Source organism: Rattus norvegicus, chromosome 17 (assembly GCF_036323735.1).
Source record: "Rattus norvegicus strain BN/NHsdMcwi chromosome 17, GRCr8, whole genome shotgun sequence".
NCBI lineage: Eukaryota > Metazoa > Chordata > Mammalia > Rodentia > Muridae > Rattus > Rattus norvegicus.
The window spans coordinates 66,376,724-66,404,030 of record NC_086035.1 but is presented as its reverse complement, the minus strand read 5'-3'; the positions used below and the strand labels follow the sequence as shown (position 1 = coordinate 66,404,030).

At 44.1% G+C, this 27,307-nt stretch overlaps 1 protein-coding gene across 3 annotated transcripts; it reads right to left on the bottom strand.

Moving 5' to 3' along the window:
* Nucleotides 1-7,913: 7,913 nt before the first annotated feature.
* Nucleotides 7,914-16,827, bottom strand: LOC100360477 (hypothetical protein). Of its 3 annotated transcripts, XM_063276962.1 has the most exons (5): nt 16,656-16,784; nt 15,220-15,380; nt 10,848-11,887; nt 10,073-10,471; nt 7,914-8,207 (listed from the first exon to the last, which is right to left on the bottom strand). In XM_063276962.1, the coding sequence occupies exons 3-4, from the start codon at nt 11,819-11,821 to the stop codon at nt 10,438-10,440; spliced, it is 1,008 nt and encodes a 335-aa protein (XP_063133032.1). In that variant the 5' UTR covers nt 11,822-11,887; nt 15,220-15,380; nt 16,656-16,784; the 3' UTR covers nt 7,914-8,207; nt 10,073-10,437. The 3 variants fall into 3 exon arrangements, with proteins under 3 accessions (XP_063133032.1, XP_008770018.1, XP_063133033.1); XM_008771796.4 differs by lacking the exon at nt 15,220-15,380 and having other exon boundaries at nt 16,656-16,827; XM_063276963.1 differs by lacking the exons at nt 15,220-15,380; nt 16,656-16,784 and adding an exon at nt 12,718-14,580.
* Between the last annotated feature and the right edge of the window lie 10,480 nt (nt 16,828-27,307).

Sequence of the window (27,307 nt, the reverse complement as noted above, 5' to 3'; positions counted from 1 at the left end):
ATATAGAAATATGGACAAATGTATGTATGTATGAATAGATAGACTGATGGACAGAAGGATGGATGCCTACGTGCATGGATGTACAGACGGATGCATGGGTGGATATACAGACAGACAAGTGAGGTGAATGGTCTGCTGGCTAGTCTTATGCCAAAAGGACACAAGCTAGAGTTATCTGAAAGGAAGAAACCGCAATTGGGAAAACACCTCCAGAAAAGATCTAGCTGTATAACCAGCTGGGAAACAGATGCAGAGAGCCACAGCTAAACATTAGGTAGAACTTGGGGAATTCTTCAGAGGAGGGAGAGGAAGGATGGTAGCAGCCAGAGGGGTCAAGGACACTACAAGACACCTACAGAATCAACTAACCTGGGCCCAGAGGGGTCCCAGAGCCCAAAATGCCGACCAGAGGCTTGCATAAGACTGGCCAGGCCCTCTGCACACATGGAACAGGTGTGTAGCAGGACTTCATGTGGGACTCCTAATAGTGGCAGCAGGGGCTGTCTCTGACTCTGTTGCCTGCTTTTGGGATCCTTTCCTCCTACTGCGCTGCCTTGTCTAGCCTCGATAGGAGAGGATGCACCTCGTCGTACTGCCAGGACTGGTTGAGATCCACGCCCCCCCCCCATATTCTGAAGAGAAAGGGAGGAGGAGTGGATGGTTGGGGAGGAGAGATGTGTGTGGGGGGATATGACTGGGGGGGGATGGAGGCGAAATTGCTTTACAAATTAATTAGTTCATGAGCAAACTGATCCACCTAGAAGGCATTTTCCTAGTGATTGGTAGGAAAAGGCCCAGGCTGTTGTGGGTGGTGCCATCCCATGGCTGGTGGTTCTGGGTTCTATGAGAAAGCAGACTGAGAAAGCCAGGGGAAGCAAGCCAGTAAGCAGCACCCCTCCATGGCCTCTGAATCAGCACCCATGTCCAAAATCCTTCCCTGCTTGAGTTCCCGACTTGACTTCTTTTTTTTTTTTTTGGAGCTGGGGACTGAACCCAGGGCCTTGCGCTTGCTAGGCAAGTGCTCTACCACTGAGCTAAATCCCCAACCCCCCGACTTGACTTCTTTCAATGATGAACAGGGGTAAACATACCCTTTCCTCCCCAACTTGCTTTTTGGTCATGGTGTTTTGTCAAAGCAACAGAAATCCTAGACAAATGGATTCATGGATACATGGAAGGATAAATGGATACATGAATAGACCAATGAAAAGACAAGTGGATGCGTGAATGTTTGTACGTCTGGGCTGAGAGATAATCAGATGTGTGTGTGTGTGTGTGTGTGTGTGTGTGTGTGTGTGTGTGTGTGTGTGTGTGTGCGTGCGTGTGAATGAATGAATGGATGGAGAGTGGTGTGGTGGACCCCTCAGGAATTTGAGACCAAACTGGACAACATAGCAATATCCTGTTGTCAACACTAAAAAAACCCCATAGTTCTAGCTTCTTGCTTAGGAATCATTCCTATTCCTTCCTCTACTTAGGTTTGCAGCCATGTGTTTGGAGCACTGCATCTGTGGGGTGGCAAACATAGGGAAGTCCAGGTAAAAACCTGCGAGAACTCTCTACACAACACATAGGACAGCCAGACCAGAAACCAGGGTGGGAACATGCCAGGGATCCTCTGTTCTTTCAAGAGGCAGTGAGAACCCCTCCAGGGTTAGAATGGATCATTCTGCAATTTCACTCTGAAGTTTTTAAAAGACAGATATCATATAATGAATCTTCCATGTGCATCCATTGGTTATCTAACCCAGTGGATTGGCCTGAAGTATACACACAAGAAACAATGTGCAGGTGGAGCAGATTGTGCCCATGAATTTGGGGGACATACATGTAATATGTATATATATATGTATATATGTATATTAATAGCAATTAGTGAAAAAGAGGCTATGAATCTGAAAGGGACCAACAAAGAGCGGGGATTTGAGTGGAGGAAGTGGGATGGAAAGATGATACAGTGGTAGGATAATCTCAAGGAATGAAAAAATATTGAAGAATAAAATGCATGCTGGTCTTGGATCCAGCTGTCTGCTTCTGCACCTTGAACTACTGTTGGTGTTTCTAGGTATAGACGCATGTGCACAAAACACGCACACGGAAAAATGCTCACGGCTGTCCTATAAAGTCATAGAGAGGTGTGTGTGCTACAATTTTTGTAAGCTTATTTCTAAATGAAAGTGGAAAAGTCAAAACTACATCTCCCGTGGAACCAAGATGAAAATCAATCAAAGCATGGTGAATAGCACAGGACCCCACAGAGGGGAACAAAATAACATTCTCTACTCTCTCTCTCTCTCTCTCTCTCTCTCTCTCTCTCTCTCTCTCACACACACACACACACACACACACACACAGAGAGAGAGAGAGAGAGAGAGAGAGAGAGAGAGAGAGAGAGAATGCAGAATATCTAATAGCTGTCTTAGCATCAGGGTTTTCTTCTATAAGAGTGTCTTCTGAGCCTACTCTCTGAAAACACTAATGGAAAAGTACAGTTGTGAATTAGTGTAGGTTGAGGGCTTTATGAAGACAGGGAAGATGCAGGTAAAGCAGATCCCAAAACCTGCATGGATGACAATGTGACCATCCAAGTTGCTGTGCTTTATAGATGAGAAGCTTGCTGTTGAGTTCCACAGGGCAGGTGCTGCTATTTCAAGACTAAGCCAGCTTCAGGACTACAGCCACAGCCCTGGGTAGGCATGGAGTGGATTTTTAGTATGGATTGTGTAATATGAGACACGGCCACTGCATGCACAGATATGTCAGTTGACTATGCCATTGTTGAGGAAAGCTTCTGCTTAACCTGAAAAGACCCGTGCTTGGCAGCAAGGCTGAGATTTGAATGGGTGTGCCGTACAACATAACGTCCATTCACTCAGTATGCAGTGTTTGTGGGAACGCGGCGCTAGGGTAAAGTAGTCTTGCCTTCCTCTGTGTGGCTCAGATAAAATGGACGCAGGATTCTGTCTTCCATAAGACTTGTGCTTTTCCATGCTGAGGCTGGGGGAGTTACTGAGTCAACGTCTACATCAGGATACCTTGTCGTTGTCATGCAGGGGCAGGAGCATTCTCTGTGACAGGCAGTAAAGCCCATGGCCCCCTGTCCCAGCCTGACAGGCTGCCCCTCTCCTGGGCCAGGCCAGGCCACAGCACTTGAACCAAGGCTTCCCAGGAACGGGGGCTGGAGATGCTGAGGTATGACCCATTGCTTTGTGCTCGCGGCTTTCCTGGATTTAGAGGTCGTGTGGACCCATGTACAAAACTGAGCGGTTCGGTTCCACCTGGAACTGGCAAATGGTGTACAGGCCTGTGCTTACGACTTTGGTTATATTTTGCATAGAGCATGGATGCTTAATCCTAGTGACGTTAAAAAGGCATTGTTTCCAGTCAGAAGACCTTCGTGGGTGACCACTGTGAACGTGGACTTCATGTTCAGCTGACCGCTAGGGTTTCGCGTGCTGCAACCCACAGTTTCTACCCTGACAAGTTGCCGAGACTTTTCCAAGTATGATTTGGGGTTGAGAGAGAGAGAGAGAGGAGGAGAGAGAGAGAGAGAGAGAGAGAGAGAGAGAGAGAGAGAGAGAGAGAGAGAGAGAGAGAGAGAGTTCACTTATCTGTTATTCATCTTTGCGTGTCATTGTTCAAGAATCCAGAGTCAACCCCTGGATTGTCTGCTCTTTGGTCTCTCATCTTGAATTTTGGGACTTTCCCGATTCTGAGCTCACCGGTTCCTACACTCCTTTCTGAGCCTCTCAAGAGTAGGGATTACCACTGTGTGTTGCTGGCCCTGACATTGTATGTGGGTGATGTGGGTACTGGGGACAAGAATGTAGGTCCTCACTGATTTTTGACAAAAAGATTAGCAATAGAGGGATCACCACAACACAACCCCCTGGTTCTTTTTTTTTCCCCAGAAAGTAACAGATGCAAGCTGTGCAAGCTGTGTTTTTTTTTTTTCTTTTTTGGAGCTTAGTTTCCTAATGGAACTGTAGTTGCAAAGATGTCTTAGAAGATAAACTTATTCTGTGTCTTATTTTGCTATATATGCGGATGGAGCCATAGGCCCATCTCTGTGTACTCTTGGGATGGTGGTTTAGTCCCTGGGAGCTGTACTTTCATAGCAGCCTTATTTATAATAGCCAGACACTGGAAAGAACCCAGATGTCCTTCAACAGAGGAATGGATATAGAAAATGTGGTACATTTACTACTCAGCTATTAAAAAGGGCTTCATGAGATTCTTAGACAAATAGATGGAACTAGAAAATGCCCTGAGTGAGGCAACCCAATCACAGAACAACATGCATGGTGTGCATTCACAGATAAGCAGATATTAGTCTAAAAGCCTGGAATACTCAAGATACAATTCACAAACCACATGAAGCTCAAGAAGAAGGAAGACCAAAGTGTGGCTACTTCAGTCCTTCTTAGAAGGGGGGAACAAAGTACTCATGGGAGGAGATATGGAGACAATGTGTGGAGCAGAGACTGAAGGAAAGGCCATCCAGAGCCTGCCCCTCCTGGGAATCCAGCCCATATATACAACCACCAAACCCAGACAATATTACTGAAGTCAAGAAGTGCATGCTGACAGGAGCCTGAGATAGCTGTCTCCTGAGAGACTCTGCCAGAGCCTGACAAATACAGAGGAGGATGCTCACAGCCAATCATTGAACTGAGAATGGGGTCCCTAGTGGAGAAGTTAGAGAAAGGAGTGAAGTAGCTGAGGGGGTTTGCAACTCCATAAAAGGAACAACAATATCAACCAACCAGACCCTAGTTTATTTTTTTTATTAATAATGTAATTTAAAAAAAACTACTGTTCCAAATCTTAAAATCTTTGTAAGGGTAGATTGTTTTGAATTTTATTTAATTTTTTGTTATTTTACTTATTCATGTTACATCTTGATAACTACCCCTCTCTCAGTCACCCTCCTCCCATAATCCTTTCCCCTACCCTCTCCTTCTCTCCTAAGCAGGTGTGGGTCTTTCTGGGTATCCCCTACCCTGGTACATCGTCTCTGTGAGGCTAGGTAGTTCCAATTTCTTAATCTCAGTGTGTACCATGATTGTAATCTCTGTCACTCTCACAAGCAGACTGTTCCTCAGATTGCGGGACTCTTCAGAAGTCCATGTCCAATCCCAGGGCAGAGGTTAAATGTCCATCTGCATCAGTTTGGCTTTGGCTGTGACCAAAGGATGACCACCCGGGAAGAACACTACTAAGGAGTTTCCTGCCTGTTGGTCAGAACTTTCACCAAAATGCTAGAGGATCAGCCAGGTGGGGTCAGCAGAGCCCCTGACCTGCTCATTCTTCCCAGAGATTTGTGTCTTCTGAGGTTCTGAGAGGACTCTGTCCTTTCTCTCTGAGCTTTGGGGATTGCAGGTAACCCTGGTGTCCATTGACAGTTCTTACCTGGTGATGCTGTTCCTCCAGATTCTGATTCCTGTTCTCTGTGTGCCTGTCTGCTGAGTTGAGAGCAGCCACAATAACCCCAAGTCCAAAGAGGTCCCTTCTACCATTACCTGACACCAGGTCTCTCTCTCACCAGGTCTTAAATCCCCACACTCAGAAGGCAGAGGCAGGTAGATTTCTGAGTTTGAGGATGGCCTGGTCTCCTGAGTGAAAAAACTGAAACAATGTTTTGAAAGCCAAAAGGAAGAAAGAAAAAAAAAAACACACACACAAATGCTTTTGTGAAATTGCAAAAGGGAACAGCAGTCCCTGGGCCCAGAGAGAGAAAGTAAACTGATCAAAACTGACAGCCCTGGGCTTTGGGGGCAGAGGCTGCTCTAAACCGGCCTCTGCACTAGTGGCCTTGGCTAGCCACCCTACTTTCCTGGGGCCTCAGGAAAAATCGCTCTGTGGCAGGGAATTGGATTCGGATGCTTCAACACGAATTGACTGGGTTTCTAAGTGGCTACCTGATTGGACATAGGCTCACCAACAGCGAAGAATTGAGTATCCTTGTGCCTCTATGTGGTGAGAATTTTGGTTTCTTAAAAAGACTCAGTTATGGTACAACCATTCTGGAAATAAGTCTGGAGGTTCCTCAGAAAATTGGACATTGAACTGCCTGAGGATCCAGCTATACCTCTCTTGGGCATATACCCAAAAGATGCCCCAACATATAAAAAAGACACGTGCTCCACTATGTTCATCGCAGCCTTATTTATAATAGCCAGAAGCTGGAAAGAACCCAGATGCCCTTCAACAGAGGAATGGATACAGAAAATGTGGTACATCTACACAATGGAATATTACTCAGCTATCAAAAACAACGGCTTTATGAAATTCGTAGGCAAATGGTTGGAACTGGAAAATAGCATCCTGAGTGAGCTAACCCAATCACAGAAAGACATACATGGTATGCACTCACTGATAAGTGGCTATTAGCCCAAATGCTTGAATTACCGTAGATGCCTAGAACAAATGAAACTCAAGACGGATGATCAAAATGTGAATGTTTCACTCCTTCTTTAAATGAGGAAAAAGAATACCCTTGGCAGGGAAGAGAGAGGCAAAGATTAAAACAGAGACTGAAGGAACACCCATTCAGAGCCTGCCCCACAGGTGGCCCATACATATACAGCCACCCAATTAGACAAGATGGATGAAGCAAAGAAGTGCAGACCGACAGGAGCCGGATGTAGATCGCTCCTGAGAGACACAGCCAGAATACAGCAAATACAGAGGCGAATGCCAGCAGCAAACCACTGAACTGAGAACAGGACCCCCGTTGAAGGAATCAGAGAAAGAACTGGAAGAGCTTGAAGGGGCTAGAGACCCCATATGTACAACAATGCCAAGCAACCAGAGCTTCCAGGGACTAAGCCACTACCTAAAGACTATCCATGGACTGACCCTGGACTCTGACCTCATAGGTAGCAATGAATATCCTAGTAAGAGCACCAGTGGAAGGGGAAGCCCTGGGTCCTGCTAAGAATGAACCCCCAGTGAACTAGACTATGGGGGGAGGGCGGCAATGGGGGGAGGGTTGGGAGGGGAACACCCATAAGGAAGGGGAGGGGGGAGGGGGATGTTTGCCCAGAAACCAAGGAATTATTATTAAGTATTAAATAAATTTAAAAAAAAGAGAGAGACTCAGTTACGAGAACATGCTTTTTGTTTCAGTCCCATGCATGGGATGTGGGGCTGTTTCTTATTGTCCACAGCAGCTGACTGTGATTTGTCTCGTGCTCTGGCAGAGGCATGATTCTGCCACCTGAACAGCATTTACATCTGGAATCCTTGGGGACTCTGGAGAGGATATGAAAATGCCAGAGCACCTACAGAGTGTGTGGTTGTTGCTGCTGTTGTTGCTGCCACCCCTGCCCGCCGCCCCTGCCCGCTGCCCCTGCTGCAGCTGTTTGCTTGGGTTGCTGGACTGCTCTTTGCTGAATTGCTGATGTTCTGTTTGCTGTGTTGCTGTTGGTGTTTGCTGGTTTGCTACACTACTTGGAGATGTCCTGACAATGAAGATTGGAATTGCCCCAAGGAACTTAATGACATTGCTAACCAGCAAGCAAATCTAAGGAGGCTGATGGGCTCTTTCTCCTCTAACCTACTTTCTTACCTACCTAGTGTTGGGAGGGGTTGAAGGGATTGGGGTGGAGAAGGGTGGTTGATATAAATACCCAAAAGAGTAGCCAAAAACTATGGTGACAACTGTGCTGCAGACCTGACAATATTTGGGCTTTAGAACCAGCCACCAATAAGATATAGGTGTCCCGACAAAGGGAAGCACCTATTGTCATTGCCAAAACTTTGGGGGTGGATGAGTTCTGGGAAGTAAATGCCATGGTGTATAGAACACAGGGTTAGGTGTTCTTGACTGAGAAGATGTGCCACAATGTTTTTATTCACCTGGGACTGGATATCATATTTTTCTTTCAAGGAGAAGAGATAGGCCAGTATAAAAGAAAATGATGTGAGCGTTTAATAAAAATGAAGGACTTTCCATGTGAGGCCTGAGGAATCTTGTTTCAACTACGGAGAGCATAACACTGCTCCAGGTTCATAGTCTTGATGTGACAACACCACGAAAGAAACCAATCCACAGGATCCACAGTACCGGGTCATTGTGGGGCAGGCTCCCCCATGGAGCTGAGAGATGATGTTCTATGGCGGTCCCACAAATGCAGCTGAGGGTAGTTTCCCCGGTCTTCTTTGCAGATTCAAGCCACATGCTTACTTTTGAAGAGACATATCTGATGAAACAAAAATTAAATCCAAACCATGTGAATGTAGAAGTCTTTCTCTTGAAAGCTTTTTGGACACACACACACACAAAAATATTGCAGATTGAGAAATAGATGCCACACCTAAGAATAATCAATTACAAAAGAAGAACTCTTAATGGTTTTCTCTATTTCCTCTTTTCGTGCCTCCTGTCTTTTATGTGTGTCTAGGTACATGTGCATGGGTTCATTGTGTTCTTGAGCACTTGCCCATTTTTGCTCAAGTATGAGTAGGAGGGGAGTCTCAAGTGTCCTATTAACCTTGTTTTTAGAGACACTCTCCTTAACGCTGGAGGTTGTAAATTAGGCTAGACCATCTGCACAGGGATCAAATGGGGCTGTTCCCTTCCATCTCCACAGAGATGGGATTGGATGCTCACACTGCCCTTCAAGGCTTTTAGGTGGTTGCTGGACCTTCGCTTATGTCCTTATGCTTGCAGAGCAAGCACCTGGTGTAACGAGCTTTCATCCCGGCACCAGAAGAGCAGTTTATGGCTAGACTCTCATCTCCTGGTATCTCTCACAAGCCTATTGTAGTCCACAGGGCAAATGGTTCACATATCCCTGTGCAGTCAATCCCCTGTTACACAGTTCTGTCTGTGAAGCATGAAAAGCTTGTGGTTGAATATTTTCCCTGTCTTACAAAGTTTTTAGGACTCATGGCAGCCTGCAGACTAAGTTGGAACAAGTTTCCTGGCATGGTGGGCAGTCTTGGGAATCAGGTAGGTGAGCCAAGAAAGCAGTACCTTGACTTGTGGTAAGGGCAGAAGTGTGCAGTTGTGAACTTAAAGGGCCACAGAAGTGATCCTGTGCTTTGCTGAGTTAAGACCCCAAAGCAGATGAGACTTGGTGCATTAGAGTTGTTGAAAGGAAGTCACCTTGCTTATTGGATGTTGTCCATAATGGACTCTGTAATCCTGTCTGTCAGGATATTTCTCTCACATTGCCCCTGGCTAGATAGCCCTCTGCCTTAAGGAGAGATGGGTAGACATATGGTTCAGGTTCTCTGCCTTCCCCCTCCCCCATGCTACTTCACATATTAGAGGAAATAGATCATGATGTAGGAGTCATGCTGAATGTGACATTTTTACAACTTTCAAGACCTCATGAGCAGAGCCGTGAACATCATCCAATGCTTGCTTAGAAAACTTTCCCAACCCAAGAAGCTAATTGACAGGCCACTGCCTAAACAGCAGGGTGCTCTGAACTGGTCCTGGCTCATGCTTGCATTGCTATAGTGTGTCTTTGATAGGTAGGGGCTGGAAGACACTAACGCTAAATAGTCCATCTGCTTGAGCAAGTTACCATGGAGGCCATGGCATGGGATAGGTGAGGGTCAGACTTCTGTTGTCACATATGGCAGACCAGGGGTGATGTTTTCTGTGTTCTCTCAGTGGGAATTGTGGGGTGTGTGTGCTATTTTCTATTTTTCTGAGACACAGATTCATGATCCAGCCGGTTCTGACCTTGTGGGATGATTATGATCATCAGTGTGGGTGCAGGAACCCAAATATGGCTCCTCTACATGAGCAGCTACTCAAAAACAACACAAACAAACAAACAAAAAAACCCCGCTTCTTAGTGGATAGTGGTGTGTGCAAGAGTCCTCTTCTCCTAATGTTTTCATGGAGGCTTAGGTCTGTAACTCCACCCAACACGCCCATCTGTTCTTCTCAGCTGCCCGACCAGAGCTGGAACTTCCTATGGGTAGGTCCTCCTCCTTCCCCACTTCATGCTCTTTCCTTCCTCACCCTCCAACTGCTTTTCTTCCCTTTTGACATGTCCCACGTGCCCCTCCCCTCCTCGTCCCCGCACCTCTTCTTGTGCCTCCTTACCTCATGGGTTACCGAGTACATGCAGTTCATTGCATCTGGTCATTGATAAGGATCAAAATTAGGTGATGAGCTATCATGGGAAACACAAAATCCTCTCCCGAGGTTCGCTGCATCTGGACAGCTGTCTCTTCATAACAAGTGATCGACCGCTCTGTCCAGCCTCAGTGCTGGGGCACCGTAAGTTAAGAAGTAGGCAGCCAATAGTCTACACTGCAGGGAGAGGAGAGGAGGGTAGAGAGCTCGTGCCCAGGCTGTAGGTGTCTGACAGGTAACAACAGGTCTTGCGGTACAAAGCTCTATCCTGTTCTGGCCTGGCTCCCTTCTGTAGCTGGTGGACCATACCAGGCTGAACGGAAATCCAGGGCTTAAGAATCACAGACCCAGGCATGATCTTCAGCCCTTGAAAGGAGACACAAGCAAAGAGCTCTGTTAGTGACTTTGGCAGGATTTAACCTCAGCAACTCTGCTCTATGTAGTTCTCCACCCGATTTCTTCCTTCCTAATGTACTTCCCATTTCCCCAAGTCCAAAGTCCCTCCTCCTCCCTCCCCCCACTGCCCATGGTTGCATCCACTGCTGTCTGCTTCGGGCAGACACTGAATCCACGTAAAGGGGCACAGTGGGAAAGAGTCTTCTAGGATCACAGCAATCTTGGGGCCACATTCTATAAATGGGTACAGCCAACATATCTGTGTCAAAGGGCCTTGGTGGCCTTGCTACTAGGTTTCCTAGCTACTCCATTTTCCATGTCTTATGGCAATAAGACAGTGTCTTACCTGGAGGTTGTCTCTCTTTTCTTCGGGGTGGGGAGGCAACAGAATAAACTGTAAAAGAACTGACTAATCTGCCTTCTTTGCTTCTTTATGGGGTCTTTGGGCACCTCCCAGAACTGGTCCTTGCTAGATAGAGATGGTGACTCCTCTAGGGTTATGCCATTGTCATCTTCATATTTAGTGTTCCTACTCTGGGCAGAAATCACGGAGTATGTAGTATCATGTATTCTCTCACTGAACTGTAGGTCAGTTTCACTCACGTCACTGGATACACCGATGCGGTTGGTAACCTTGGTATCATCTTGAGGTTCTGGGATCTGTTTGCAGTTGGTGTCTTCAAGGAACAATACAGCATTGAGGGATGTGTAACTGATCCCGATGGTACTGTTGGTCTTCTTGGTCCCTACCCCCACACCAGCGTGCTGTGAGTCCGAGTTAGAGTCGGGAATGATATCCTCCAGGTAGGACAGGTCATCCTCAGAGGAGTCACTCAATGAGACAGTGCTCTCTGCCTCCTCAGAATTTTTGTGGCTGTTGTAGGCCTCCTCAGCATAGCACTGTTGGGCAGACTTCCACAGCCAGCTGATCTCCAGCATCTCGTCTAAATCTGGAGAGAAGCACCTAGAGGAGCTCTCCCCTTGCCATTTGTGGGTGTCAGATGCCACGGACATGGACAAGGCAGGATCACTCTCTCTCCTCCAAAGGGCGGAAGCGAGGTTGTCAGGACCTGCAGGACTCTTGGCAGAACAAATCTTTGGAACATGCCTTATTTCTCCAAGGATGTTCCCAACAATTTTTTTCCTGTTGAACATATTATTTTTTGTCAGGACATCATGAAGCCTATTTGCTCCTATGAGTCCCAGAGTTTCTTCGGCCTTTTGGCCTAAACAACACATAGAGTCCACAATGGTAGATATGGACAGCCTGGAACCAGTTTGTCTGGATGCTGGTGGTAAATTTGCATCGCAGAAATCCATGCATGGGATTTCCTTCTCCAAGTCCACCACTGTAACAGGTGGGGAATGGGATCACCACGAGATGATCTTAAAAGGAAAGAAAAATGAAACCAAAATAAGGTGTAGGAGACAAGTTTATAGCTTACATTTCTATATCATGAAAATCATAGCTGGGGCTGGAGAGGTGGCTCAGTAGTTAAGAGCACTGACTGTCCTTCCAGAGGTCCTGAGTTCAAATCCCAACAGCCACCAACCACATGGTGGCTCACAACCATCTGTAATGAGATCTGATGTCCTCTTCTGGTGTCTGAAGACAGCTCAGTGTGCATAAATAATAAATAAAACTTTTTGAAAAAGAAAAAGAAAATCATAGCTACCTCAAACATCCTAATGATGCATCTTGGGTCAGAGATTTTTGTTTTTTTTTCCCCTAAGCCCACTCAAGCCCCTAACTAGTTACGAGAAAGTATAAGAAAGATCGGAGTTGAAATATGAGGACACATAGAGGTTGAAACAAAGACCAAAGACACAAAAGATCTGGTAATTTGAAAGTATGAACAAATCTGACTAGCCCTTGACCTGTATCACCCACAGAGAAAATACAAATTATTGATGTGTGAGATTAAAGGATGAGAGGAATCCGTGGGAATCCTAGGGTTGGGGGTGATGCAAACTCATACTCTAGAGAGTTGATGATTCTGAAAGAAAAGGATTGCTTGAATCATAAGACATCAACCTTGGCGAGATGTTATTAAAGATGAGTACCACCTGCTTCCTTCTAGTTGCTACACCCTGGGTGTGATGATCAACTCTGGACATTAAAATGCACGTGGTCATTATAGTCACACGATGGAAAGGGTGATGTAATCTGTCATTAAGGATGGTCCGGGAACAACAGATTGCATTATGGGTCTTACCTACTGGCCTTAGAGTGGAGACTGATGATCTTCAAGCTGCTTCTCCAAAGAGACAAGAAAAGCTCATTCCAAACTTGGTCTATAAAGCCAGTATTACCCTGGTGTGAAAACCGTAGCAGCAGCAGCAGCAGCAGCAGAATCAGCAGCAGCAGCAGCAGCAACAACAACAACAACAACAACACACATACACACTCTGGGAGAGAGACAGAGACACAGACACAGAGACACAGACACAAATACAGAGACAGAGAGAGTACAAGCCAATGTCCTTAATGAATAACCATGTGTACTGAAATGATGAGATTCCTCGGTATCGCACACAAAGTTCTACATGACCAAGTTGATGCTTCATGTTCACAGCGAGGTCCACAGTTCAGCAGGACTGTTCACAGTTTCCATATGGAAACTCATTGGCAACATTCATGAAGGGTCACCCAGGCTCAGCCACAAGAATGACATATTGTTATTTTCTGAAGTAGAAATAGATACAGGGATTGCTGTCTGTAACATGCCAGTCCCAGAGGTAATGGTTAGTCTAACTAGAGCTGTGGATCGTAAGTAGAACCTTAACTGAAATGAGAACTTTCTGGCACAGGCCAAAAGCAGCTGCAATGCAACGGGGCTCATGAAAACGATCTCCGTTCACTGTGTACTTCCATGAAAAATCTTCAATAAAAAATTTTAATCACTTCTCAAAGGGTTATTATTTATTTATTTATTGGTGACTTCACAGGAAGGGACTGTGTAACTTTTGTCATGGCTGTGAACAAATCCCAGTGAACAGGATTGTTGGAGGGAGCACAGTAATGGGGGGAAGATGGGGAGGGGAACACCCAGATAGAAGGGGAGGGGAGGTTAGGGGGATGTTGACCTGGAAACTGGGAAAAGGAATAACAGTTGAAATGTAGATAAGAAATACCCAATTTAATAAAGATGGAGAAAAATAAAGAAACACACACACACACACACACACACACACACACAAAAGTTGTAGTTGAAAGGATGAAAGGTATTCTCTCCTTCAGACTCTCAGAGACAGGGAGGGATGGCAGTTGGAGAAACCAGTGACTTGGAAAGACGGATCTGAAGTAGTTGGTTATGTGCTTTTGGCAGGCCCTTACTGCATCTCGTCACCCAATTTCTCCTGCTGCTTTCCATGGTCCTGGGGTTTTATGACTTCCCCAGACAGCATCCCCGAGAGAGACCAAGCATTCAGACACATGAGAAGGTGTGAGCCCATTCATATCTAACCTTGAGGAGGACATTTTGATTTTAATAACAGTAAGTCCAAGGACAACTGACTCTGGAACTCTGTGCTGATCTGGGTATGACAAAGGATATTAGTTATAGAATGAATCTATGTTTCTGATCCAATTGTAGGATAAAGGGCAAAGAAAGCCCACCAATCCCGAGCTTTCAAAACCAGGTCACATAAGCCCGCCAATCCCAGGCAACCTTGGAAGGCTCTGCCCCCAAGAATGCCTTCTGCTCAGTTCCCTCCTGCTTCTGGTTTTCCCTGTCCAATCTCTTATGTGAGGTCTTTGTGTGGTGTGACTTTGTGGTATTCCTTGGCTCCTGATGTCCAGGATACCTCTCTGAGTAGGGCTCACTTACACTGCAACGTTTACACCAATGGCCTTCTGTTAGGAGCCTAACCCTTTCTTAATAAATCTGCCTCCTACACACTCGCTACACTTGTAGTTTTTCAATCCTTTATCTTAAGCTCGTATAGATGGTCATCTAAAGATGACAGCCCTCCCTGACACCGCAACGCTGTAATGAAACGGGCTGCACTTCGCTATACACATGGCATGATTTTGGTCTTTTTGCGGAGTGTTAGAGTGAAAGACAGCAAGTGCGGAAGACGGTTACCAGGATAGACCAGCATTCAAGCTGATCAGAGCTTGCAGGAGAGACCTGCACAGGTAGATGCGATGAAGTGCTCTTGGTGAGGACAAAGCTTATTTTTCTTTTACAACTTGTCCGTACTAATAAAGCTGTTCAAACCAGACAGATTAAATTTTAAAATGTCAAAGGATTATGCTTAAGAATAGAAATGTTGCTCTCGGTCTTAGCGCCATCTTCCTTGAACATCCTGCGCCATGAGAGCGAAGTGGCGGAAGAAGAGAATGCATAGGCTGAAGCCAGCAAAAGAAAGATGAGGCAGAGATCCAAGTAAAGCAGCTTGTGCACCCGCGAAGCCTGCAGGAGCAGAAGTAAGGGATGCTGAAGGCCGGGACACTGGAACAAGTTGTTGGACTGTATGCTGCTGTCGGTAATAAGTCTCAGTAGACCCGGAATGTCACCTTGCCCAGATCACCTGGGAAAATGACTGCCTTTCTTATAACCAAAACAGTCCCGCTGGCCCTCTGCCCTGGACCTTTGGCATTCTGGACTAGTTCTATTCTCTCTTGTGGCCAAATGTAACTCGTGTACAATAAATCCTCTTGCTGTCAGGTGAAGAATTTTTTTTAAAAAAAAAAAAAAGCAAAACCCACAAACCAGGAAACAAACTCGCTGTTTGGGGGTCCAAGCACATCAACAGAATCTGTTTTCAGGAGGTCAATAATATCCAAGCCTTCTGTGAACCAGCGACTCTGTAGCCAACCAAGCAGCGAGTAGTGTCTTATGTGGGCGGAGTCTGCAACTCTTCACAATGACTTCTGTGAGGTTAAACACAATGGACCAATCACAGCTTTTTACAACCAAAAATGATTAAATAATAAAGCACGTCTTCACGTCCTGTCTCCAAGCACAGAATTACTTTTCTCATTGCCGTGACAAAAATCCCCGAGAAACAAAAACATAGGGTACACAGATTTTACTGTGCTTCAGGCTCTCTGAGCACAGGGAAACCATGGCTGGGGTCTCAGGAAGATGGGTTTGAAGTAGTTGCTTCCAGGCTTCTGACATGTCCCATGGCTTCTAATGATTCAATTTCTCCTGCTGGGTACCGCTACTATGGGATTTGCCAACTTCCTAAATAGCCCACCCAACTGGGGACAGAATTCAGTGAGGTGAATCGGGTGTGAAACCTCTCACACTCAGACCTTGAGGAGGACATGTGGGCTTTAGTTAGCTGCAGTAACAAGAATGGACCCAGTGAGCTTTGGGGCGACCTCAGGGAGAGATTCTTGCTTATTGGGTATCGACTAGTTTCTTCAAGGCCCTTTTCACTCAGACCCTCAAGTTGTGTAATGGCTCTAACTACTACGGACCTCTACGCTCATGGTTCGCCATCCTTGTTCCTTACACTCATGTTTATGGGCATTGAAGAATGGTGGCTCTTTGACAGTGTGATGCCATGAGGAAATGAGCTGTCCCTACAGATTCCTCAGTTGCCTCATGAGTGGCATGGTGTCAGGAGAAGATTCTTAACATGATAGGGGGATTCTTTTTAAACACAGGGGAAGGAAGGTTGAGGGAAATAACAAAGCAGGTGGATAGGATCTAAGCTCTTGGTAAAGTCAAATTCCTTAGTTTTTACAGCTAATATAGACTAACGAAAGGTTTAAGGTAACAAAATAAGCCATTCTACAACATTTGAAAGTAAATGGAGGGCTGGAGAGATGGCTCAGTGGTTAAGAGCACTGACTGCTCTTCCAGAGGTCCTGAGTTCAATTCCCAGCAACCACATGGTGGCTCACAACCATCTGTAATGGGATCTGATGCCCCCTTCTGGTGTGTCTGGTGTGAGTAACAGTGAACTCAAAAATAAAATACACCTTTAAAAAAAATTCTGAGGGCTAGAGTAATGGCCCTCAGAGAAAAAGAAAAAAAAAAAGTAAATGGATACATACATACACATACATACATACATACGCACACATACATACATATTAATGGAAAATGGTTGATAATTAAAACAAACTGAAGCGTATGCACAAACTAAATCTAAATCAATGAACATTAAGTCAACATCCAGGCAGCAAACTTACTATCTTCAGGTTAGTAGTTCTAAAGTAGGAAATAAAAAATAAACTCTCAGGACCAACATCTTGAGACCAAGCGCTCTGCAACCAACCAAGAGTGTAACTGCAGTGTAAAGAGAAGATCAAGGCCCAGCAGAATCTTCTATAGGTGGACTAATACCCTATCTCACAATGGCTCCTTGTGAGGTCAGGAGTCACGGACCAATCACAACTGGCCAAAACCCACCCTCGGTTTTTTTGGTGTTCTTTTCTCCCAGCTCCTCTCAAATCAGTGCCAAGGGTCAACTTAAGGGACACAGAGGTCATTTTGTCTCAGGCATCTAGAGAGTCAGTACGGCATGGTAGTGGGCTCATCTGGTGGAGCTGGCAGCCAGGTGTGAGGGAACAGTTTTTATTGTGTTGACAATCTCCCAGGTCACTTACGTGTCCCTTTCTTAAGCTGGGCTACCATCCAAGGGCTCCCCGCTTCTAAATGAGGGTCAGGTCACGTTCAGGTCATACCAAAGATATTTTCCACTTATTAATGTGCAGCGGGAACAACACTAGTGAAGAAACAGGAAGCTTCTCTGGGTTATAGACACTGGCACTGACCAGCTCGAAACTGAACCTAGGCTGCGTCACCACCCTCAGGACGAAGGCTCTAAGATTCTGTAACTTCATTTGGTTTTTGCGATTCTTACCATCTGACCACTGAGGGTATCCAAACACTTTGGCTTTAAACCTCTTCTGGTTTAAAAGACTGAAGCCCCTTACTGACACGGAGACAGTTTCCCAAGGTGTGTAACGCACATCTGTGACCTGAGAGGAAGCAGCTTTATCAGTTTCCTCTGATGATCACTTGTCCCATCGGAAGCTCTAGAGTTCAGACTCAGTGGTTGTTATTAAGCAAACTTGTCAGTCCAGGAGCCGATAGTCAAAAGTGTCTTCTTGCTGTGGACATGGGGGGGGGGGTTCATCAATGCCTCCTTGCTCTCTAACAACATGTCCGAGATTGGTCATCCACAAGAATTGGTGCATTGTGTTGTTAGAGATGGTGATAAGATCAAGCTGTGAAGAGATGTATCATGGGAGGAGGGTTGCTTTCTCTTAGTAACATGGGAATCTGTTTTGGGGATGATTAGGGGGTCTCATTCTAGGCTAGTTTCTTGAGAAAATGTGTGTGTATTAGTCAGGGTTCTTTAACCAAACTTAGAGAAAGATGAATCTCTCTCCTTCCCTCCTCCTGTCCTTCCCTCCCTCCCTCTCTTTCTCTCTCCCTCTCTTACACACACACACACACACACACACACACACACACACACACACACCATGCAGCCTTTGCCTGAATGTATGTATTGTATGTGCACCACCGGTGTGCCTGGTGTCTTCAGAGGTCAGAAGAAGGCATCAGATCCCCCAGGGACTATAGAGTGTTTGTAAGGCACCATGATGATGGGTATTGAAACTGAGCCAACTTTCCAGACCCATTCTAAGCTTTTAAAAATTGAATAGGATGGGAGTCTGGAAGGATGGTTCAATGGTTAAGAATACTTGCTGCTCTTGCAGAGGACCTGGATTTCATACAGTACCCGTGTGACAGTCATCTGCAACTTTGCTTTTAGGGGACCCCATGCCTCCTTCTGGTCTCTGAAGGCATCAAGCAAATACATGCATACATCATGCAATCATGTATACATAATACATACATACATACATATGTACACATGTACTTAAAAATAAATAAATCTGTTTTTAAAAATCCTATTTAAATGTTAATTTTGAGGTCTGTTGCTTTATAAAATATTAAAAACCTTTGTTTATATAAAATGAAATTCTTCGGAATCATAAAGTTTCATTAAGCTATTATCATTTTTAATGTGATATACATAGATTTTGAGAAATGTTTTCTAACGTAGCAGGTTGTAAAGGAGAAAATATTAACATAAAATGTTGTATGCTAATTAAAAGGCTAAGCATTTCTTAAAAATCCTTAGTGGGGATCTTGAGAGATAACTCAGTGGCTAAGACCACTTGATATTTTTGTAGACAGACGACCCATGTTCACAGTGCGCATATCATGCTGTTCCCAATCACTTGTAGCTCCACTTCCAGGGGATATGACACCCTCTTCTGGCTTCCAAGAACATCTATGGGCATGTGGTATACAAGCAGGCACATAGCATGCATATAAACATAAATAAATATTTAAAAATCCTTCTTAGACTGATTGCTACAGATTAAGTTTAGAGAAATCACTATTAATATTAATTTTTTATGAGTTGGTGTTTTGCCTGCTTGTAAGTAAGTCTGTGCGCAGTATTCTCAGAGGCCAGAAGAAGGTTTTGGATCCTCTGGAACCTGAGTTATAGATGGCTGTGAGCCACCATGTGAGGGCTTGCGGGGAATTGAGCCCAGGTTCTCTGGAAGAACACCAAGTCCTCTGAATCACTGAGCCATCTGTCTAGCCCTTCAGAGATATTGTTACTATACAAGGGATCAACTGGGGCTTTACTGAGGAGTGTGTTAGTGAGCATTCTCATAGAACTGAGATATTGTTACTATACAAGGGATCAACTGGGGCTTCACTGAGGAGTGTGTTAGTGAGCATTCTCATAGAACTGAGATATTGTTACTATACAAGGGATCAACTGGGGCTTCACTGAGGAGTGTGTTAGTGAGCATTCTCATAGAACTGAGATATTGTTACTATACAAGGGATCAACTGGGGCTTCACTGAGGAGTGTGTTAGTGAGCATTCTCATAGAACTGAGATATTGTTACTATACAAGGGATCAACTGGGGCTTCACTGAGGAGTGTGTTAGTGAGCATTCTCATAGAACTGAGATATTGTTACTATACAAGGGATCAACTGGGGCTTCACTGAGGAGTGTGTTAGTGAGCATTCTCATAGAACTGAGAATGGAAGTGTCATTACACAGACATCTACTCTGCTGCTTTACACACTGTAGTCCCGAATGGCTCTTTCACACCGGAAAGGTTGAGAATCTACGAGTTCTTCAGTCTGTTGAACTGGATGTCTTAGCAGTCCGATCTGGTGCAGCATGTGTGGAGGATACATTGGAATCCAGAAGAAGTTGTTCTAATACGGATGGCGGAATGTCTCAGCAACTGGACGATGCTTGCCCGTAGAGTGAGGCCAAGCAGGGCAAACGCCAAGTTTCCCTCTCCCAGGTGCTTTTGTGTACGTTGCCACCAGAAGGTGTGGCCCAGGTTTGGGTACCTTCCTGCTTCCTGTAAGTCTCTCTGTCTTTGAAAGTCAAAACTCTTCAGCCTTATTCATATGGAGTCATACTTTTCAATGTATAAAATTGACAAGGTCTTCCTTTTTAAAAAAAATATTTATTTATTTATTTACTATATATAAGAACACTCTAGCTGTCTTCAGACCCACCAGGAGAGGGCACCAGATCTCATTACAGATGGCTGTAATTGAACTCAGGGCCTCTGGTTAAGAGCAGTCAGAGCTCTTAACCACTGAACCTTCTCTCCAGCTCTTGACAAGGTATTCCTAACCATTTAAGAAAAAAATCAGATAAACAGCTTAGAACTGCCAATGAGAAAAATCCAAATAAAAGCTATGAGATTTTTGATGTTTTTGTTTGATCTGGTTCATTTTTGAGACAGGTCTCATTACACAGCTCTGGCTGTCTTGAACTTGTGTACAGACCAGGCTGGCTTTGAAATCACAGAGATCTGCCTGCTTCTTCCTCCCAAGTGCTTGGATTAAATGTATGGGACACTATGGCTGCGTTTTGATAGGTTTGGAAAAATCTAGCTTTACTTATAACGGTTCAAATTTATGTGTCTGTATGTGTTTAGTTTTTAAATATCACTTATAGGCTATCATAAATTATAATTGCTAAGTTAAGCTCAATTCTATTCAGATTATAGCAAAAGTGCGGTTTCAAGAGGAAAGGATCCAAAGCCAGCAGCCTGACTCCTTAAGTTTGGCTGTCTACCTCCCCTGTTCAAGAGACAGCATGGGAAGAGACCAAAAAAGAGAGGCTATTTCATCAATGTGACCACGTCTAGAAAACAACACATGCCTGATGCTCTCAGATCTTTCTTTGGGGTGTCAACATGAGTTTTTAAAATTAAATTTTAAGAATCACTTTATAAAGAACTCGCAAAGGTCACACAGCTCTAAGTGAGGTACTCAGTCAGATACATACGCAAGTCCTGTGCATCCCAATGGCCCTCTCTACAGTCAGGACAGCTGGTCAGAGGGCCTGGAGCCTCACTCAGAGTTTCACACCTTCTCTGTTTATTATGCTTTAATGCACTGGTCCTCCATGAAAAAGAAAAAAAAGCTGACAGAGTTGAAAGAAACAATCAAGAAGCATAATTAGCTTTCTATCCTCTTTCATGACTTGTGTGTCCTTTCCTGTGCATCTCATCCTTTGACCACCTGATTCCACTCCTTGTGATCTCTCTTCTCAACACTAGACTCTACCAACACAGTTGTTTACATATAAAAATGGATCATCATTGTCTAGGAACCACACATGAGGGACGGCACTTGTTTTTGTTTTTTTGTTTTGTTTTGTTTTGTTTTGTTTTTTCTGAATTTGGGTTACTTTGCTTACTATCACACTTTCCAAGATCATCCATTTTTCTGGAAAATTCATTCCCTTTGTAACTAACTAATATCCCATTTTGCATAGATACCACATTTTCATCAATTGATTAATCTGTGAGTAGACATCGAGGTTGGTTCCATTTCCTTGGTGTTGTAATAAACATGGATATGCAGCATCACTATGGTAGAAAATAGAGGTCCCTGGGTGTGATGGTTTGCATATGTTTGGCCCAGGGAGCACTACTACTAGAAGGTGTGGCCTTGTTGGAGGAAGTGTGTTACTGTGGGGGTGGACTTGGAGACCCCCTCCTAGCTGCCTGAGGATGCTCAGTCTGCTCCTGGCTTCCTTCAGGTGAAGATGTAGAACTCTGCTCCTCCTGCACCATGCCTGTCTTGATGATGATGGACGGAACCTTTGATCCTGTAAGCCAGCCCTAATCAAATGTTGTCCTTTATAAAACTCACATTGATCATGGTGTCTGTTCACAGCAATAAAACCCTAAGACACTGGGTATATGCCCTGGAAGTGAAACCTGGGTCATGCTGTAGTTCTACTTTAATTGTATATTTTTTAAAAAAAAATGTTTATTTATGTAGTAATTGAGTGCTGTATCTGCATGTACACCTGCATGCCAGAAGAGGGCACCAGATCACATTATAGATGGTCGTGAGCCACCATGTGGTTGCTGAGGATTGAACTCAGGACCTCTGGAAGTGCAGCCAATGCTTTTAACCACTGAGCCATCTCTCCAGCCCCCGGCATTTCTAAGTATAGTTAATGGTCTTTTATGTTTCTTCTTTTGAAAACACTCCATTTTATTAGCCTACTTGTTAATTGACAGTTTTGTTTCCTTGGTACATTTGACTTATGTAGTTCTTTGTAAATTCTGGATATTAGCTTCTGGTGTAGCCGGTGAAGATATCCAGGCATTCTGTGAGCTGTCCGTTTGCTCTGCTGATAGGTCCTATGATGTCAGAAACTTTTAAAATGTCTGTAGCCTTTTCAGATAATTCCCAGGTCCTCTGCTCTGTTCCCTTGGTCTGACTGGTTTTATCAGGTTGTCTTTGTCAATCTAGCTCTAGTAAAGTTTGAAGTAGGGTATTCTCATGCCTCCAGCTGTGGTTTCACCTTGAGGATTGCTTTGTGTATTTGTTGTCTTTTGTGTATCCATATGAATTCTTGGGTTGCCTTTTCTAGACCCATGAAATATTACATTGGAGTTTTGTTTTTTATTGCATTAGATCTATATATTGATTTTGGAAATATAGCCATTTTTATAATATTGATTCTGTCAATCCAGGGCATGAATCCCCATTGTCTAGTATTTTCTCTTAAAAGATAAAGCATAAAGCTGGGTGTGGTGGCACATGCTTTGATCCCAACACTTGGGTCTATAAAGCAAGTCTTAGGACAGCTAGGATTTGACACAGAAACAATGTCTTGGGAAAAAAGTGTGTGTGTGTGTGTGTGTGTGTGTGTCTATATGTTTGTGTGTGTTTGTGTGTCTCTCTGTGTTGTGTGTATGTCTGTGTGTTGTATGTGTATCTGTGTGTTTGTGTGTTGTATGTGTGTCTATGTGTTTGTGTCTATGTGTGTGGTGTGTGTGTAATTGGACAGTTCTTGTCAAGGTGTTGTCTCCAGGATCCTTATATGAATTCTGGTTCCACGAGAACATCCAAACGGTTGCTATTACTTGATAGATAAACTGACTTCTGGGAGATAAGAGCTTCTGCTCACGATGTAGTCTTTGCTCTGCTGTCAAAAGGATGCAGATGGAAAGGCCGGTCTTACCCTGCTTTGGATGCCTCAGAAGCCCAAATGAAAAATGAGACTTATAACGACTTAAGTCTCTAACAAACAGAATTGTTAAGGAAGCATGACTATTTCTATGCTTTACTTGAACACACTTGTTAGATAGCTAAGGTACAGTATACATGCTTTCTCCGCTCCAGGTACAGCTTCCTAGGCTGTTATTTAGAATATATTTTGGGTTTTGTTTTGTTTTAGAGAAGTATTTTATGTCTTTAAACCCATAACCTTGATGATAATAAGGAAGAAAGCGACCACCAAATGAGAAAAGAAGAGATGTAAAGGTTATACGCATGACATATACTTTTGGCAAAACAAAGGTAATAAAATAAGGAAGCTGCTTTGAATGACAAAGGACTTTGTATGATGAGGTAGAGATTGTTCTAAAATAGGAGTTGGTGGAGCAATGAGAAGACTAAAGTGAGCTGTAGAAGGATTGTTGGGAATTGGTCTTAAAGAAAGTGGACACGGTTATAATTAAGTCGCGTGTGATATACATGTTATTAAAAACTATACAGCCAAAATTCAATACTCTGAGATAAGTTCATTCTTGGTTCTCTTGTTTACAGCAATATCCATTCATTATTAGTAATGTTTAAAGAAAAGAAACTGGTTTAGAGAAGTAATTTCTTTCTTTTTTTGAGAAATGATACACAGAGATCTGTGATCAGTTTTTTTTTCTTTTTAAAGATTTTATTTACTTATTTGTTCACACTTTCACAAACACCCATGCACACAGAGAGGCGTTTGATTGTAGCCCCTCTCCCCTTGTCCTCTGGTCTCCTTCCTCTCCCACAGGACTTCTTTTTTCTCTCAATGAGATGCCCCACCCCCAAGTACTTCCTCATTTTGCTGGTTGTTGCTCTGCTTTGTTCAGTTTTGGTAATCAACTGTTTTAGGATCGCCTGCACCGGCATGGGTTGGAATTATTTACTTGAGCAAAGGCAACTTCCCAGTGGCCCCTGGACAGAGGATTATGACCCCTGACTCCAGCAGCCATTCACTGCCTGCAAATACTCAAGACAGGGTGGAACCTTTTAAGTCATTCTCAATCCATGAAGACATATTGATAGACCCAGACTGAGATACTGTGATCAGTTTTATCATGTGTTTTATACGGTTTCCCATTGGGAAAGCATTCACTTGCTGTGTGGCCACTGCCTTCACAGTGGGGAAAAATATCTTTAAAAGAATTGTTCCTGGGGTTGGGGATTTAGCTCAGTGGTAGAGTGCTTGCCTAGGAAGCGCAAGGCCCTGGGTTCGGTCCCCAGCTCCGGAAAAAAAAAAAAAAAAAGAGCAGCTCTCTGCTCCCAGACCCGGTGAGAGAGAGACCCAACCGCCTGGTCAGGTGGGCACTCCTGAGGCTGCAGAGCGGAAGAGACCACCAACTCTGCTCACCCCTGCCCACATCCCTGGCCCAAGAGGAAACTGTATAAGGCCTCTGGGCTCCCGTGGGGAAGGGCCCAGGAGTGGCAGGACCCCTGTGCCTGAGACACCGCCGGAACCTGAAAGAAACAGACCGGATAAACTGTTCTCTGCACCCAAATCCCGTGGGAGGGAGAGCTAAACCTTCAGAGAGGCAGACAAGCCTGGGAAACCAGAAGTGACTGCTCCCTGCACACACATCTCGGACGCCAGAGGAAAAAGCCAAAGACCATCTGGAACCCTGGTGCACTGAAGTTCCCGGAAGGGGCGGCACAGGTCTTCCTGGTTGCTGCCGCTGCAGAGAGCCCGTGGGCAGCACCCCACGAGCGAACCTGAGCCTCGGGACCACAGGTAAGACCAAATTTTCTGCTGCAAGAAAGCTGCCTGGTGAACTCAAGACACAGGCCCACAGGAACAGCTGAAGACCTGTAGAGAGGAAAAACTACACGCCAGAAAGCAGAACACTCTGTCCCCATAACTGACTGAAAGAGAGGAAAACAGGTCTACAGCACTCCTGTCGCACAGGCTTATAGGACAGTCTAGCCACTGTCAGAAATAGCAGAACAAAGTAACACTAGAGATAATCTGATGGCGAGAGGCAAGCGCAGGAACCCAAGCAACAGAAACCAAGACTACATGGCACCATCGGAGCCCAATTCTCCCATCAAAACAAACATGGAATATCCAAACACACCAGAAAAGCAAGATCTATTTTCAAAATCATATTTGATCATGATGCTGGAGGACTTCAAGAAAGACATGAAGAACTCCCTTAGAGAACAAGTAGAAGCCTACAGAGAGGAATCGCAAAAATCCCTGAAAGAATTCCAGGAAAACACAATCAAACAGTTGAAGGAATTAAAAATGGAAATAGAAGCAATCAAGAAAGAACACATGGAAACAACCCTGGATATAGAAAACCAAAAGAAGAGACAAGGAGCTATAGATACAAGCCTCACCAACAGAATTCAAGAGATGGAAGAGAGAATCTCAGGAGCAGAAGATTCCATAGAAATCATTGACTCAACTGTCAAAGATAATGTAAAGCGGAAAAATCTACTGGTCCAAAACATACAGGAAATCCAGGACTCAATGAGAAGATCAAACCTAAGGATAATAGGTATAGAAGAGAGTGAAGACTCCCAGCTCAAAGGACCAGTAAATATCTTCAACAAAATCATAGAAGAAAACTTCCCTAACCTAAAAAAAGAGATACCCATAGACATACAAGAAGCCTACAGAACTCCAAATAGATTGGACCAGAAAAGAAACACCTCCCGTCACATAATTGTCAAAACACCAAACGCACAAAATAAAGAAAGAATATTAAAAGCAGTAAGGGAAAAAGGTCAAGTAACATATAAAGGGAGACCTATCAGAATCACACCAGACTTCTCGCCAGAAACTATGAAGGCCAGAAGATCCTGGACTGATGTCATACAGACCCTAAGAGAACACAAATGCCAGCCCAGGTTACTGTATCCAGCAAAACTCTCAATTAACATTGATGGAGAAACCAAGATATTCCATGACCAAACCAAATTTACACAATATCTTTCTACAAATCCAGCACTACAAAGGATAATAAATGGTAAAGCCCAACATAAGGAGGCAAGCTATACCCTAGAAGAAGCAAGAAACTAATCGTCTTGGCAACAAAACAAAGAGAATGAAAGCACACAAACATAACCTCACATCCAAATATGAATATAAAGGGAAGCAATAATCACTATTCCTTAATATCTCTCAATATCAATGGCCTCAACTCCCCAATAAAAAGACATAGATTAACAAACTGGATACGCAATGAGGACCCTGCATTCTGCTGCCTACAGGAAACACACCTCAGAGACAAAGACAGACACTACCTCAGAGTGAAAGGCTGGAAAACAACTTTCCAAGCAAATGGTCAGAAGAAGCAAGCTGGAGTAGCCATTCTAATATCAAATAAAATCAATTTCCAACTAAAAGTCATCAAAAAAGATAAGGAAGGACACTTCATATTCATCAAAGGAAAAATCCACCAAGATGAACTCTCAATCCTAAATATCTATGCCCCAAATACAAGGGCACCTACATACGTAAAAGAAACCTTACTAAAGCTCAAAACACACATTGCACCTCACACAATAATAGTGGGAGACTTCAACACCCCACTCTCATCAATGGACAGATCATGGAAACAGAAATTAAACAGTGATGTCGACAGACTAAGAGAAGTCATGAGCCAAATGGACTTAACGGATATTTATAGAACATTCTATCCTAAAGCAAAAGGATATACCTTCTTCTCAGCTCCTCATGGTACTTTCTCCAAAATTGACCATATAATTGGTCAAAAAACGGGCCTCAACAGGTACAGAAAGATAGAGATAATCCCATGCGTGCTATCAGACCACCACGGCCTAAAACTGGGCTTCAATAACAATAAGGGAAGAATGCCCACATATACGTGGAAATTGAACAATGCTCTACTCAATGATAACCTGGTCAAGGAAGAAATAAAGAAAGAAATTAAAAACTTTTTAGAATTTAATGAAAATGAAGATACAACATACCCAAACTTATGGGACACAATGAAAGCTGTGCTAAGAGGAAAACTCATAGCGCTGAGTGCCTGCAGAAAGAAACAGGAAAGAGCATATGTCAGCAGCTTGACAGCACACCTAAAAGCTCTAGAACAAAAAGAAGCAAATACACCCAGGAGGAGTAGAAGGCAGGAAATAATCAAACTCAGAGCTGAAATCAACCAAGTAGAAACAAAAAGGACCATAGAAAGAATCAACAGAACCAAAATTTGGTTCTTTGAGAAAATCAACAAGATAGATAAACCCTTAGCCAGA